The 16,704-nt window shown below is 32.6% G+C and overlaps 1 protein-coding gene and 1 long non-coding RNA gene across 5 annotated transcripts in view; one reads left to right on the top strand and one right to left on the bottom strand.

Moving 5' to 3' along the window:
- LOC145333872 (mitochondrial uncoupling protein 4-like) overlaps positions 1-16,017 on the bottom strand; it is a 103,821-nt gene extending 87,804 nt beyond the window's left edge. For all 3 annotated transcript variants that reach the window (XR_013884628.1, XR_013884629.1, XM_080179133.1), the window contains exons 1-7: positions 15,883-16,017; positions 15,138-15,231; positions 12,816-12,886; positions 1,639-1,726; positions 1,161-1,221; positions 572-630; positions 64-174 (exon numbers count right to left, since the gene is read on the bottom strand). Coding sequence is in view for 1 of the 3 variants with exons in the window: in XM_080179133.1 (XP_080035259.1) it covers positions 64-174; positions 572-630; positions 1,161-1,221; positions 1,639-1,726; positions 12,816-12,886; positions 15,138-15,231; positions 15,883-15,923 (525 nt within the window). In the remaining 2 variants the exon portion in view is untranslated. The remainder of the gene's footprint in view (positions 1-63; positions 175-571; positions 631-1,160; positions 1,222-1,638; positions 1,727-12,815; positions 12,887-15,137; positions 15,232-15,882) is intronic.
- LOC145334762 (uncharacterized) lies at positions 4,794-7,642 on the top strand. 2 transcript variants are annotated; one of them, XR_013884956.1, is made up of 3 exons: positions 4,794-5,003; positions 6,641-6,759; positions 7,526-7,642. It is a non-coding gene; the product is annotated as an uncharacterized LOC145334762 (long non-coding RNA). The 2 variants fall into 2 exon arrangements; XR_013884957.1 differs by lacking the exon at positions 4,794-5,003 and adding an exon at positions 5,666-5,703.
- Positions 16,018-16,704: the final 687 nt, after the last annotated feature.

The following is a 16,704-nucleotide window of genomic DNA, read 5'->3' as shown; positions in this document are numbered from 1 at the left end:
TCACAGACTAACTGATTGACAAATTAATTGAATTATAAAGCAGTTTAACAACAAATAAAATACCTGAATTTGAGTTTTGACCAGGTCAGTAGGTGAAGCAAAGAATTGTCCAAATCCGCCAGCCATCATTCCAGCTACAACCTTCTTCCACAATGGAAATCCTGTGTGGTGGCCCTACATAAATAATACGTATTTATCCTGTTATAGACAGCTTTCCGCGAATATAATGAATATAATGAAAAATTTTAAAATTAAAACCAGTTTCAAACAAACTTTAAAAATTTAAGAATTAAAATGGGTAAAAGTTTTCAAAAAGTTTTTCAAAAAATTTATTACAAAATTGGGGATCTAAAGGGATAAGACGATGGCCGATAATTTATGTACAACCCCTGATGTTGATACATAAAATTAGCTTTTCTGTAGATTACAATTAGTGGTTAAATTGTTAAAAAGTAAAAGCCACTAAATTTTCATTCAACCACAGTTACATGGCTATTTTTTAGAAGCGAAGCTGAACTATGATTCAAAATTTCAGTCTGCCTGTCGGTCTATCCAACGTGATTGTTATTACCTTATCATCTATCTTATCCAATCTGTTTCGTATTTCTTCATAAGCACACATTCGAAACCCTAAACATAATATTTCAAGTGAACACCTGCCCTAGAAATAAAAATTCATACGTCTGCTTGGCGGTCAGATTGTTTGAAGCAATTTTCTACTCCAAGCCTCTAGGGGCTTCTCCCTGAGACGTTATGGGAAGTAGTCCCCCAACCCTCTATGGTTGTTCTGTGTGTTCTGGTCTGTGTTGTGTTAATATCTATATTTGCGACAGACCTTGTAAATTTTTTGTAGGTATTAAAGGGGGCATCGAGCCAAGGTGGGGTGAGTGTTCACTAAACCCCTAATGTGTTATTGTTTACAAAAAAAATATAAATAAAAAATTTGTCGAGGGGAAATTAAGCTTTTTTTTTTTGGGGGGGGGGGGGGTCCCCCGACTCCAACCGCATATGAAAATAACTTAAAACCACCGCAGGACCAATAGCTAAAATCTCTGTAGATTACAGTCCAATCGGTTTAGCGGTTACCGAGATCTTAAGCTTCAGACGTGCAAACAGACGACAGATATTGTTCTATTATAGATAGGAATAGTTTTATTTACCTGTATAGATGGCGTGTCTGTATAAAGCAGGTAGCATTCCTCTCCATAAATTGAACAGTCCCTAAACAAAATTAACAAACCATTAACAAAACCATTAAATAGGTACAAGAAGGACAGAGGAAAAGGGGAAAGCCAAAAAGAAAGACCATAGAAACTGACCTCCAAAAAGCTAACCTAACCATGGATAAAGTGGAGACCGAGGCTTAGAATAGGAAGGGATAGAGAGCCCTTGTTGCAGCCTTATGTTCCCTTGAGGAATGAAGAGCTGTTACAGGTATGTTCTACATTTTAATACTCAATTTTATGAATCTACTCAAAGGACGTCCAAGTTTTTTGTTTTGAAAAGAGAAGGGAAATGAGGATTTTGAAAGGTTTAGGGGGGTAATCTAATGTATTTTCAAAAATTTTAGGGGGTTCCTGGACCAGACAGACAAAGAATGTTAAGAAAAGCGAAACTAAAATAAAAAAAATTGCTGACCTCTTCCTTAATGACCCCTACAGCTGTTCCTAACATTCCTCTGTATGGAGTAGAAACTCCTACTGCTGCTTCTCCTTGCAACTGTAATCTAAACAAAAGTTCAATAGAAATAGCAAGAGTAAACTGTAATGAAGTTTAATGTACTTTTGCATTTTACGTTTGATAATATTTTGTCAAAAATCGCGGAACGTTTGGTACCTACATAGTTTTAAAAAAATAAAAACAATCGTTAAACAAATTTTTATTAGTTCATATAACTATTACCCTGTCCCGTTTTAGAAAAATTTTGTTAAAATTTTTGCCCCCAGCCATAATATGGTTGAATTATGCAAAATAATGACCCATGCAAAATAGTTTTTCTGTAATGCAAAAATTGCGATGGTACAAGCACTGCCAAGTTTTTAAAATTTGCAAAAAAGACCTGTTTTTAAAGCTCTTGTACCATCTCAATTTTAAAGATTTTTACAAAATTTCAATTCTAGTGTGTCGATATAAACCTGAAAGGACCCAGGAAATCTTCTGCATAAAAGAATATATATCCCTACAGGCAAAAATATGCAAAGGAGTGTTCATACAAGTTTGTGAAATTTTATATGGAGACCTCATAAATGCTATTACTTTTTTAAAAAAAATAATTCTTATGTGTTTTTTTTATAAAAAAAATTTAATCGGCGAATTTTGGCAATAACCCGCTTGCAGAAAAAGGTTTTCATCGAGTTTTGGGAAAAAACCTCTTTGAAATATTAATTAATTATTCAAATGTCGTCTTTGTGTTTAGAAATTTGTTGTGTCATTATCTAATATTTTGTTGTCTGCTAAAAAACATAACAATGAAAATTGAATATGTCACGTTTTTCCTAGCAGTTTATTTAAAACAAAATCATTTAAATTCTGGCTAGTTAATATCTAGTTACTTATTATATTTTTAATTGAATAAGTTATGATACGTTTTTTAAAACATATATGATAATTCGTTAAGTTTCACAATTTTATTTCTCTGTACCTAAGGATCGAGATTACATTAATTTTGATGAACCCTTTATTTAATCATTTTACTTTAATTATTAACTAGCGGCTACGGCCCTAAGGGCTTATATGGGTATTTGCAGTAGTGTTGGTTGAATTTGATCCCCTATCTCCCCTCTATTTTTTTAGTTTTAACAGTAAAATAAAAAATCCCACTAAAAATATATGTCTGGGGGGGGGGGGGAGGGGGGGGGGGGAGTTAATTTGTAGAAAGCTGGATATAATACAATGCTAGACATAGTTTTTTTTTTGTATGGATGAGAACCGGTTCCTATCCACCGGATTCGAATGAATGCGAGAAATAGTTTTACCAACTATTGTCACCTTTTAAAAAAGACTTTCATTGACCCTAAGATATTTTCTTTGGCATGAAATTTTAATATCTACTTTTTAATGTGTCTTCGCGCGCTACTTAGCTACATTCAAAACACAATATATTTTACCTCGTACCTTATTAACTAAAAAAATATTTCAGAAATTAAAATGTGCATTATTTAGTGATAAGCCTTCTTGTGAAATGACGTTAATTTAAAGATAGTTAAAGTAAGTATCATTATTTTTGTATACCTTTCTGAAAATAGGCATATAATTTTCACCTACTCTATCAACTAAAATTTTGTTGGGCTTTCTGGTCCTTTGTATGTCCCTTGATAGCTAAATAGTTTGTAAGTCTTTCTACATTATCTAAAACTAGAAGTATGGTTTGTTTAGTTTAAAAATTGTCTAACCGAGCTTAAGCAATCTAGAATACTACGAACATCCATATATATACGTACATCTCTCCGTCCATCTGAAGATATGCGGCATAATACATAGAAAAAAAGATTCACAAATTGACTAACAAACGAACATTGACTAACAATGCCTACTTTTTGCCTGTTTGGCCAAGGAATCGTGGTATAAACAATAATGTCATAGAGGACAACTATATCCCTAACATGTTTAAGCTAACGTTTGAGAGATTGTATTTATAAAATAATTTCCAGTCCAATGTATCCCTCTCTTCTCCTATGATTAAGTTTTACTAATCACCTAATAAATGTAAATAATATACCTACCTATGAACTTGAATTACGTAAAGTAAAAAGACATTCTACTTACCAACTAAAAGAAAATTTATTTACTAAATGTTTTTTTTTACTAGTGTGCTCCGCCAAATTGATTAAGGGGGGGGGGGGAGTTTTGACACATTTGCGTAAACCGTGTGTAAAGGCTTTATCTTTGCACTTAGAGGATAGGTTGTTAAAGATAAAATCATTCCTATATGATGAATTTCCTCCAGATTTAAGATTTTTGGATAGGTCTCCAGGTTCCGGAGCTCTTGGCCTCCAGGTGGTCTCTATACAAAAAATGAAAAAAAAAATTTTTTTGAAGGTCAACTTACAAAACAAAATATGCATCTTTTTTAATGTTATTCACATATTTGAAGAAAAAACATACATGTTTTGTTTCACAAACTGACATCTAACTTAACAAAAAAAAATTACCTGTCCAGAGACGACCTGTAAGCCTAACCAAAAAATCTTAAATCTGGAAGAAATTCATTATATAAGAATGATTTTATCTTTTATAACCTATCCTCTCAGTCCAAAGATAAAGCCAAAACACACACTTTACGCAGATGTGACAAAACTTCCCCACCCCCCTTAATTTCTATTGTACCAGATATTGACTTTAAAGAGTTTTTTTTAAATGTCACATAAAGTTTGGTTTAAATATAATAATACTATTAGCTTGCGGAATGGGAGTTTAGTCCGATATCAACAGTAACACCCATGCAATTAAAATTTGAAAGGCCTTGCCCTTTTTTTCACCTAAAGAAATACTCTCCTGGCGAAACCCTGTGCACGCCACTGTTTGAAACTTTTGGCTTGATAAAGCATCAATTACTAACCCTAGCTTTTGAAATCACCCATAGAGAAGATCATTAATTTTCCTAAAATATCAATTGTAAAAATAACCATGGATTATAGGTAAATGGATAAAACAATGGACTATAAAATAATATGCATCCCCAAAATGATTATGAACAAAATTACCTTATCTGTAGATTACTACTGATTTGAAACCACAATAAATATTTAGTGTAAGTATAGTAAAGTTTTAAAGTAATGAGTAAGTTAAGTTTGGGTACTGGTGTAATTTAGAGTCCTATGTCCCCTCCCTCCTTGAAGAAATAAGCATGTTTTTCTTTATCGACAAAAAACTAAATGCCTACCTATATAAAAAATTTAGGCAATAACCTCTAACAAAAATAAACTTAGCCTTTATATTTCAGAATGAGGTGGAATGGAGGCAGCAACAATCTACGTAATGTCCTGGGTTACCACCAAAAAAAGGTACCTTTTTTATTTACCTTAAAGATGATTACATTAATTTTCGGTTAGGTTTTATTGATTTTAAGTTTATTTGGGGGGGGGGGGGTTATGATACTTGACGTATATTTATTAGAAGGATCAAGCTACTCTTTAGCTAGTGTCATTTATGTATATCTCTTAAAAACAGACGGGATGTGTAAGATATACTTACGTCTTACAAGTACACTAAATTTTGCCACTGACTGTTCTATGTCACTACGTGCGTCTATCAGAGACAGTTGCAACAAATTTTTGGTTAGTTTTTAATTAATTTTGAGGTTATTTTTTAAAGGGCGAGGGTGCTGTATATTATAATTGAATTTATTTGTTTAGTCTGCTTTTACACGAAAGGACAGTAGGCATTTTTTTTCACAAAGGCATGACTTTTCATGAAAACTATTTAGTTTTTATTCATGGAACTACTACTTTCTTAAAAACTGAAATCTAATACCTACTTAACTAAAAAAAATTTGTTTTCTAATTTTCAAGAGAATGGTATTTTTTTGTGCCGATTGCTGTAAACATAATTTGCAGGCACCCATGATCATTAATTACACAGCTGCTGTACATGAAAAGATACTTATATCTTATTTAAGGGTTCAGATTGTTTTTTTCCTTGGTTTGTTTCTGTTGGACTAGAAACTTCTGACTGGTTTGTGGACATCATCATCGCTCCTTAGAGGTAAGCCAGGGTCATATTTTTTTTAGAGGGGTGGGGGGGGGGGGAATAATACCCTTTTCTGAACAGATATTTGGATGAAAAATCAAATAAGTGGGTACATTATTTCCATAACTAAACTCCAAAGAAATCATTGTTTTGGAACGTTTTTTTTTAAACATATCATCAAATACAATTTATTCAATAACTACCTAAACTCAAGAAAATGTGAAAAATACTTGATACATCTCTTCAAAAATCAAAATTGTAAGTAAGCTTTATTCAAGTATAGGGCTGATTTTAAATTCAATTTGTTATTCTCCTAACTGAATAGATTTTTAAGATATCAGTTTGACAACTCCCCTACACCCCTCCCCCCCCCCCCTCCCATAGAAGAGAAAAATTCATTTCTAAAAAGGGGGGGGGGGCGAAAGTGACACTTTTTGAAACCAAAACTAAGAGTTAACAAAGGAACTCGACTAAAAAAAGGGTTACAGGTCTGAGATTTTGCATGGCAGTTGCTTTATAGGGGTACAATATGGAACTGTGATGAAACAGCGGCGCAACCGCCGAAAACCGCCGTTTCCCGCCATAATTTTTGTTGCCTTTCCTCGGCGGTTTTCAGCGGTTGCGCCGCCGTTTCTTCACAGTTCCATATTGTACCCCTATAAAGCAACTGCCATGCAAAATGTCAGACCTGTAACTCTTTTTTTGGTTGAGTTCCTTTGACTTTTAGTTTTGGTTTCAAAAAGTGTCACTTTCGCCCCCCCCCCCCCCTTTACAACAACACGTAAATTTAGCTCGTCATTATTTTAAGTTTTAAAATTGTAGAACGGGTCTTTTGATTAATTAGATAAAATTAAATAAATACCTATGGTTTTAATTTATATGTTCGTTTTCAATATTATTCTTGAAATTAAATTATTTGTAGTTTGTAGGTTTACAACAATATTTTTTTCAGGTTGAATGAAGTTCATTTGTTGAGAGATTGTGCCTGTGGTGGAATTTGGGGACAGAACTACGAATGTTTACATTATTGTGAAGCAATTATCAATACAAATTGCATCATTTTTATTACAGGTATTTTATCAAAATTTTCTGAAATCTAAACCTATCTAACTTTCATTTTTAGATGTCATGTTTTTTTTATTTAAATAAGTAAATATTAAATAAAATAATCGAATTCTTAATTTAACTTTCTAGTGGCTCTGACCTAATTGTAAATTAGGGGAATGAAAATATACTTCAGCTACTTAAAAAATGTATTGAAACTGGCCTAAAACCATCCTTTACTCATGAAGGAGATCGCGATCTTAATAAACCAATTTCTTATTATTAGAGGATTATGTTTTAAAATTTTTGTACCTGTTTGAACGCCGGATCTACTAGTTAATATTTATATTAGGGATGGCAATCCGAATCCGGAATCCGCCCAATTTTTGGCCAATTTTGGAATCTGAATCTGTTTTTAATAGCGGATTCCGGATTCTTAATTGGCAGGCTAAAATTAGTGTCTTGAGTTTTTTCTTTCAACTCCTCTTTGAAGGCAAAAATTTTCATCAATATATATATTTAAAAATCTGGTTCGATTTTTGGAAGTGAATTTTAGAGAACACCAAGAACATTGATTTTTAGGACATATGTAGCACTAAATTTTTTAAATTTTTTTAAAAAATCCTTTTAAAATATTGCTAGGATCCGGAATCTGAATCTGCCAAAATTAAGAATCCGGAATCCGCAAGAATCCGCCACTTTTTTTGACGGATTCTTCAAGAATCCGGCCTAAAAATTCGACGGATTGCCATCACTAATTTATATACCTATTAAAGTTAATCTTTTTGTTAAGGAGTTTTGATATCAGAGGAGGACAGGATTGTTAATTCCATCCCAGTTAACGAGATTCCAAAGGAGTATTCTGTTGACAAGCTACGTTGACATGCTACGTTGACATCCATGGCTTCACTTACATTTTATATTATTTTCATTAATGTTTTAATTGTTGTATTAAATTAATAAAATTAAGTCTGAATTTTTTATTACTTTTATTATTGGTAAATTGTATTAATATTCCAACATCAATCGTGTTTTTAAAAGCTTAGTTTCTTGTTCCAATTGCCTATAGTGTTTGATAGTACATGCCTAATTTAAGATCATAAATATAACTGTGCGGACTGACAAACATAATATTAAAAATTTGAAGAATGCAAGGTACTATTATAGCGTGTTGACGGATTTGAATTTTTTCCTAAACCGCGTTATAAGATGTCAAAGTTTATCCACTGCTGCAATCAATTGGTTAGCTGCCTCTAAATTAAGTAGTATAAAAAAGCTACAGGACCTTTATTTTTTTTAAAATTCGTCTCTTAAGGTTAAACACCTGCCATAATACGGGTTTTTTCTCCAGATTTTAAGTACTACCGGCCGCCAGAAAGGGAGGGGACACTGGGCTGTTTATCACACTAGTCCCCAAAGTCTTACAATAAAGTTTTCTTATTCGTTGGCTCAACAACTTTAATTGATTTTAATTTAATTGGTTGTATTAATAAGTTGTGTGTCCAAACGTTTCAACCACTAATTTTAATCTACAGAAGGGATAATTTTGTGTATTATCAATGGGGATTTACATTAAATTATTGACCATTGTCTTATCCCTTTAGATCTCTGAGCGGCCTCACACAAAGTATTGATAACGTTTTCTTATTCGTTGGTTTAACTACTTTGGGGACTTTAATTGGTTGTATTATGAAGTTGTGTGTCTAAACGTTTCAACCAATAATTTTGATCTACAGAAGGGGTAATTTTTATGTTTTATCAATGGGGATATGCATCAATTTCTTGGCCATTGTCTTATCCCTTTAGATCCCTGAGCGGCCTCGCACAAAGTATTGATAACGTTTTCTTATTAGTTGGTTTAACTACTTTGAGGACTTTAATTCGTCTGTTAAGGTTGGACACGTGCCATATTACGTTTTCTTAAACATTTATAAAGTTTTCCTATTCTTTGGCTTAACAACTTTGGGGACTTGAATTGGTTGTATTATGAAGTTGTGTGTCTAAACGTTTCAACCACTAATTTTAATATACAGAATGGATAATTTTGTGTATTATCAATGGAGATTTACATCAAATTATTGACCATTGTCTTATCCCTTTAGATCTCTGAGCGGCCTCACACAAAGTATTGATAACGTTTTTTTATTCGTTGGTTTAACAACTTTGAGGAATCAATTCGTCTGTTAAGGTTGAACACCTGCCACATTACGTTTTCTTATTTGTTGGCTTAACAACTTTGGGGACTTTAATTTTCTGTTAAGGTTGGACACCTCCATATTACGTTTTCTTATTTGTTGGCTTAACAACATTGGGGACTTTAATTCGTCTGTTAAGGTTAGACACCTGCCACATTACGTTTTCTTATTCGTTTCTTATACGTTTCAACCACTAATTTTAATCTACAGAAGGGATAATTTTGTGTTATCAGTGGGGATATACATCAATTTAATGGCCATTTATAAAGTTTTCCTATTCCTTGAATTAACAACTTTGGGGACTTTAATTGGTTGTATTATGAAGTTGTGTGTCTAAACGATTCAACCAATAATTTTGATCTACAGAAGGGATAATTTTTATGTTTTATCAATGGGGATTTACATCAAATTATTGGCCATTGTCTTATCCCTTTAGATCTCTGGGGACTTTAATTGGTTTGTTAAGGTTGGACACCTGCCATATTGCGTTTTTTTCTCTCCAGATATAAAGTACTAGCGGCCGCCAGTAAGGGAGGGGACATTGGGCTGTTTATTACACTAGTCCCTAAAGTCCTACAATAACGTTTTCTTATTCGTTGGCTTAATTTATTAACCATTGTCTTATCCCTTTAGATCCCAGGGCAGCCGCACACAAAGCATTTATATGGTATGGCCTAAAACCATGCAAATAAAGTAGTAAGATTTGCCTGTTAATTTTCCCTTCAATTGTAATAACATTGCACGCAGAGCAAGATGGGGACAACGGTCTGTTTATTACACTAGTCCCCAAAGTTTTATAGTGTTTTCTTATTCGTTGGCTATTTTATCTACAGAAAGGGTAATTTTATGAAAAGTCATTGGTGATGTACATCAATTTATTAGCCATTGTCTTATCCCTTAAGATCCCTGAATTGCACCTCTTGCTATGCTGTCTGTAGTTATGGTGCAGTTTGGTACAAAAAAAAGTTAAATATAAATAAAAAAACAAATGGAGATTCTTTAATTGGCAGTGGATTTTTTTTATATTTTGTATTAATAATACATACAGAAATATTATAATTTATAACATTCTTAAAAGGAATCAAATAAGACTAGAATAGGTTATTAATATTTTCTAAAAACAATTTTTCTTTGATAAAACTTGTATGGTTGGTAATTAAAATTTTTAATTTACAATGTTCATTTTTTGGTGGGTTTCACTAGCCATGAAAAAGCATGATTCGCCATCATTTTAAATTTTAACTGTGATTTGTAAAGCATTTAGCACTGTTTTTTATGTGATTAAATCCCGAAATTAGCTTCTTTTTCACTAAATTATTAGAATTTTGTTCACTAAGTTTTTGGTAAACAATGTTAAAAAATTTCAATTTATAATTTGAAATGTTGTCTTTCTCATTATATTAAACTTCTTGCTGAAAAGTATCTGAAATTATTTTAAAAATTAAAATTTGGATAAACATTCAAATATACATAAAAATGATATAATAGTTATTTCTCATATCGTATTATAAACGGCTTTCCGCGGATATAGAATGTACAATTATAAGACTAAAACTATGATTGTACATTTCTATATTCGTAGAAAACTGGATATAATACGATGCTAGACATAGTTTTTTTGTATGGATGAGAACCGGTTCCTATCCACCGCATTCGAATGAATACGAGAAAAAATGTTAGTCCTTTCTGCATATTCGCTTCGTCTCTTATTTTTATTTACATTTCGTATTGTCTGTTTATTTTTATGTTTCGGTCTGCTATTGATGAGGGGAAAGAATTACAAGTGCTCAAACATGTTTTTTTTTTAATTTTTAAGAGATAGCTTTGCTTATCAAAAATTTTGTTTTAGTATATTTAAAAGCATTAAAGTAAAAAAACGTTCTTTTATATATATATATATTAATTTACCTATAGTTATATACATATATACTATATGAAGCTAGCTTTTGAATCAGAAAAAAAGGAGTTAAAGAGTTTAAAAATGAGGTTATAATATAGTCTTTAGGGAATAATGTTTTGTAGATTTTGTTTTAAAACTTATTCACAAGGAAAACAACGATAAAAGACAAAAGTTTAAATGTTTTAAAAATTAAATGGAATTTTTGATCTTCAAAATCAACTACCCCAACATAAAATATGAAGAACCGTTTCTGTCGGCGGTTTTTCGTAAAAAATGCATATAATTCTTTATAAGGCGGATAATTATGGAATTGTGTTGATTAAATTTTTTGTTTAAAATAAACATATAAATAATTAAAATTTTAAAAAATCAACATCATTTTTGAAATCTACATAAAAAATTTCACAAATATAGTATACAACAATGGGTAAAGGGGTAAATATTCTTGTTCTGCAGGAGATTTCCTAGGTCCTTTACCAAAAAAAATGCAAAAATAAAATCCAGCATTATAAATCAGCCGGATATCTGTATCTCTCCAATCCGGCCCAACCCTATTATTCGTGTATGCAATTTGGCAATTTTTACTTTGGAAAATTACTTGCTGCACCTTTTTCCTTCTAATGTAATAATTGAGACTGTCCCCATTTTTTTGGGTAAATTTCAGGTTTGTATCGACACACTAGAATTGAAATTTTGTAAAAATCTTTAAAATTGAGATGGTACAAGAACTTTAAAAACAGGTAGTTTTGCAAATTTTAAAAACTTTGCAGTGCTTGTACCATCGCAGTTTTTGCATTACAGAAAAACTATTTTGCATGGGTCATTATTTTGCATAAATCAACCATATTATGGCTGGGGGCAAAAATTTTAACAAAATTTTTCTAAAACGGGACGGGGTAATAACTATATTAAACAGAAACCTTGAAAATTCGCAAACAAAAAAAAACAACATCACTGCTGGAAGATTCTTAACAACGCTTGCTCTCATTCCTGCATGCATAGTCCCCTTTCAGTGATTTGGAACAAAAGTTTTATATAATGTAGATAATTTGTTTCTTTGACTTTTCAATTAGGTATAACATCTTAAAAGACGACTTTTTCTTGCTTGAAAATACTATTTACACTACAATTTTTTATCATTTGCTTTGTAAATTCCCACACTTTTTTATTATTCATAAGTGCTCAATACCAAGAAAAGGTAACGAAGCTAGCTATTCTATATGTACCAGATTTTTGTTAGACTGTCAATATCCTGTAAATAGGTATCTCTTAATCCCATTCTAATTTTCAATAAAGTTAATATTGGCATTTTTTACAAAGATACTTTACATAAAGTATCATTCTAGTAGGTTTAAAGTATAAAAGTAAAAAAAATATTTTCATACATCTTAATACCCAATGGTATAAGCATGCAAAACAAAAAAAGAGGGGGGGAAGATTTGACACATTTGCGTAAATAGTGAGTATATGCTTTATCTTTGGACTGAGAGAATAGGTTACAAAAGAAAAAATCATTCTTATATGATGAATTTTCCCAAGTATTTTTTTGGATAGGCCTCCAGGTTCAGGAGCTGCAGGCCTCCAGCTGGTCTCTGGACAGGTAAAAATAAAAATATTTTTATTTGAAGAAATAGAAGTCAACTTATTTAACAAAATATACATTTGTTAACTTCAAATTCGTAAATAACATTAAAAATATGCATATTTTGCTATATAAAATGTCTTCAAACTCTTCAAACTAAATTTTTCAAAATTTTTGGTTTTGATTTTTACCTGTCCAGAGCCACTGGAGGCCAGCAGCTCCTGAACCTGAAGGCCTGCTGCTTCTAAACCTGGAGGCCTATCCAAAAAGTCTTAAAACTTGGGAAAATTTATCATGTAAGAATGATTTTATCCCTAATAACCTATTCTCTCAGTCCAAAGATAAAGCCTATACTCACTGTTTACGCAAATGTGTCAAAACTTCCCCCCCTCTTAATGATCCTTACCTTGTCTTTGTAAGATCAAGAGGGTAAGTAGTAGCCTCAGCAACACTAGCTGCAGCCACACACATCAGGTACTAAAAACACAAAATATAGTTACAGAGAACAAGAGGGTAAGTAGCAGCCTCAGCAACACTAGCTGCAGCCACACACATCAGGTACTAAAAACACAATATATAGTTACAGAGAACAAGAGGGTAAGTAGCAGCCTCAGCAACACTAGCTGCAGCCACACACATCAGGTACTAAAAACACAAAATATAGTTACAGAGAACAAGAGGGTAAGTAGCAGCCTCAGCAACACTAGCTGCAGCCACACACATCAGGTACTAAAAACACAATATATAGTTACAGAGAACAAGAGGGTAAGTAGCAGCCTCAGCAACACTAGCTGCAGCCACACACATCAGGTACTAAAAACACAATATATAGTTACAGAGAACAAGAGGGTAAGTAGCAGCCTCAGCAACACTAGCTGCAGCCACACACATCAGGTACTAAAAACACAATCCTTATGATAAAGTAACAGGATGTGTGTTTGTCTGTGTGTCTGTACCGAAGGATCTCGCTAACCGCTGAACCTATTGGGTTCTCCTTTACAGGGTGGCTTCTCATAGGTCCCGGGAAGGTTTATAATATTTTGGGGGAGGGAACCTCCACCCTCCCAAGAGAAATCACAAAAATCCAAATTATTTTACCTATAAAGACTTGAACGCAACATAGCAAGGTATCATAGAGACTTGAAAGCAACATAGATTGGCATTGTGTTATTTAAAACAAAAACAAAAACATTTAAAGTGCCGCTTGAGGCCTTTAGGGGCGTGGCCGCTAGTATATAGTTACAGAGAACAATAGGGTGTTTACACTAGTCCCTAATGTTGTCTAATAACGTTTTCTTATTATTTGGCTTAACAACGTTGAGGACTTTTATTTAAGGGGACTATGCACGAACGAGTGCAAGTAATTCTAAGCACCTCCCAGCAGTGATACTAAATATTTTTTGGTGAATATACGAAGATTATGTTTTATATAGTTATACCAAAAAAAAATAAGTTTCATCATGGTTTTATATAAATAAAACTTTAAAATGTTAAGCATTTTTTCATGTTAACAACAAATGTTATGTTAAGTTCAACGGTATAAATAAAATAACACGCTAAAACATAATTAAATGCTGTAAATTACGAAAGTACACTGATAAAACAGTTTACAATATTACAAGTTACCAACCCTTTTTCTAAATTAACATTTTTCATGTCACAGCAGTTTGAACTCAACAAAACATTTGATAAGGGGGGGGGGGGGTTAATGCAACCATCTCGAAATCAGTGAGCAAATGACACTTAGAATTCGAATTTCGATCTAAACTTTTGCATGAGTAATCCTTCATAGGTCTATTTTCCCTAAATCGAACAAAAAGTTGGAAAAGTAATGGCTAGCGGCTCAGCCGTTCAGCCGTTTTTTGCCTATTTTCAGGGTAAATCCATCATCAATTACGTAGGAATCAACTTTTTGAAACATATTTTTGGTTTAATTCATGTTAAATGATAGCAATAACCAATTTTAAAACTTCTAGTACCAACAGCTACCGTCTAGAACCGTTTGATAGCGTTTTGGAGTAGAAAAGAGTATTATGTTGAGAGAGGTTTCGTGACTAATTTGCAATATAGATATCAAACAAATGGCAAAACAGATGAGCCGCCAGCCGTTAGCCGTTACTTTTCCAACTTTTTGTTCGATTTAGGGAAAATAGATCTACCAAGGATTACTCATGCAAAATTATAGATGGAAATTCGAATTCTAAGTGCCATTTGCTCACTGATTACAAGATGGTTGCATTAAAAACCCCCCCCCTTTATAGTCAAACAAATGCCTAACATTTCAAAGTTTCTTCATACAAAACCATAGTGAAAATTATTTTTAAAAATTGATATAACGATATTAAACAAAATCGTAGTATATTCACCACAAAAACATTTAAAATCACTGCTGGAAGTTGCATAGAATCTATTGCTCTCATTCGTGCATACTCCTCTTTTGATTGGTTTATTAAATGTCCAAACGTTTCAACAACTAAGGGGGGGGGGGGGGCGGGGTTTATGCAACCATCTCGTAATCAATGAATAAATGGCACTTAGAATTCGAATTTCGATCTGAAATTTTGCATGAGTAATCCTTGGTAGGTCTATTTTCCCTAAATCGAACAAAAGCTGTCGGCTTTGCCGTTTAGCCTTTTTTTCCTATTTTCAGGGCAAAAGAGCTGGTTGCATTAAATCCCCCCCCCCCCCCTTAATTTAAATCTTTACTAATTATTCTATTTATGCGTACCTTTCTACCAACAGTATCATTTGATTGAATAACATGAAGTTTGCTGATATCCTGTTCAGCAAATAATTTTTTCTTCTCTCCACTGCCAACATAACTAAAAATACAAAACGGATTTATTAAAACGAAGCTTTTCTATAATAAGTATATCCAGTAACAGTTATTTAGGTTCGATTTAGTAAGAGAAGCAACTCTAAAATCTAAAAGGCAATATGTCCATTATTAAAATAACAATTCAGGCAACCAACCATTTGATTGCACTACTTTGTCTGGAAGTCATAACTGTGCCTGGAAATAATTTACGCCTGTTTTGATGCAATGCATTCCTTCTAATCTTCTAGTATTAATTTGCGAAAATGACATCGCAGCAGTAGGAACCAGTTGTACCGTCTTTATTTATGAGGCGGTGTTTGGCCAAAAATTCTTACCCGTATAACGTTCCCGACAACGAGCGGATGCGCTACGTGTTACGCGTCACAGTCGTGCGGGTAGTGGGCTCTTACGAAGGGAGGGAGGGGACATTGAGCTGTTTATTACTAGACCCCAAAGTTTTATTAAAACATTTTCTTATTCGTTGGCTTAACATCTTTGGGGACTTTAATTTTTTTTATCGGATGGTTCATGAAGTTCAGTGTCTAAACGTTTCAACCCCTAATTGTAATTTACAAAAGAGATAACTGTATCGTCATTGGGGATGTATATCAATTTTTCGGCCATTGTCTTATCCCTTTAGATCCCTGACTATTACCTGTGGGCAGGGGATGTTGTTACAAAGCTCTCAGTCTTCATTTTTTTTATAACAAACAAAAATGTAGGAAATCTTTATTTACAAAATAATTGAAAACAAGCGCAAATATAAAAGTATAAAAATCATCTGAAAGTATTATAATCAAAAAATTAATAAATGTTAAAAACTGTATTTCTATCTTAAAATAAACTAGCGGCTTTGCGTCTATTCTCTAGGGGCTTTTTTTCCTAAAGGTTCAGGGGAAAAATTTAAATTTTCTTTTACATTTTTTAGATGTTTTCTGTATTTTATAACATTTTATAACTTTTTATAACTCTTAATAACTTTTTATATTTATTTATATTTTTTAAAACCTTCGAATTTTTTCTCTTTTCTAATGTTTCTAAAAATTTCTTTGCCATTAGCCTTTTTGGGGCTTCGTCCCTACAGGAGAAGAAAGGTTTCGCCATCTTTTTAATTTGATAAAACAAAGTTTAAAAGAAGAAAAGAAATTTTAAAAAGAAAAAAAAAATCAAAAATATAGAAAAAAGAAAAAAGTATAAAAAAAATATAAAAATATATAAAAACATACCTACCTACCTTAAAAAGATTTAAAATTAGAAAAGAAAAAATATGTTTTTTTGGGGGGGGAAATTTTCATTTATGGGGGGGGTTGGGGGTGTCCCACCCTCCAAGAAAATAGCTTAAAACCACCACAGGACCAATATGTATATACCCTGAAGAGTAGAATCCAATCGGTTCAGTGGTTACCGAGATCTTAAGCTTCAGACAGACGGACGGACGGACAGACATCATTCTACTTTGTATTATAGATAAGTAGGT

Source organism: Acartia tonsa, chromosome 12 (genome assembly GCF_053477335.1).
Source record: "Acartia tonsa isolate MP-2025a chromosome 12, ASM5347733v1, whole genome shotgun sequence".
Lineage (NCBI taxonomy): Eukaryota > Metazoa > Arthropoda > Copepoda > Calanoida > Acartiidae > Acartia > Acartia tonsa.
This window is presented reverse-complemented; position numbering and strand designations above follow the sequence as displayed.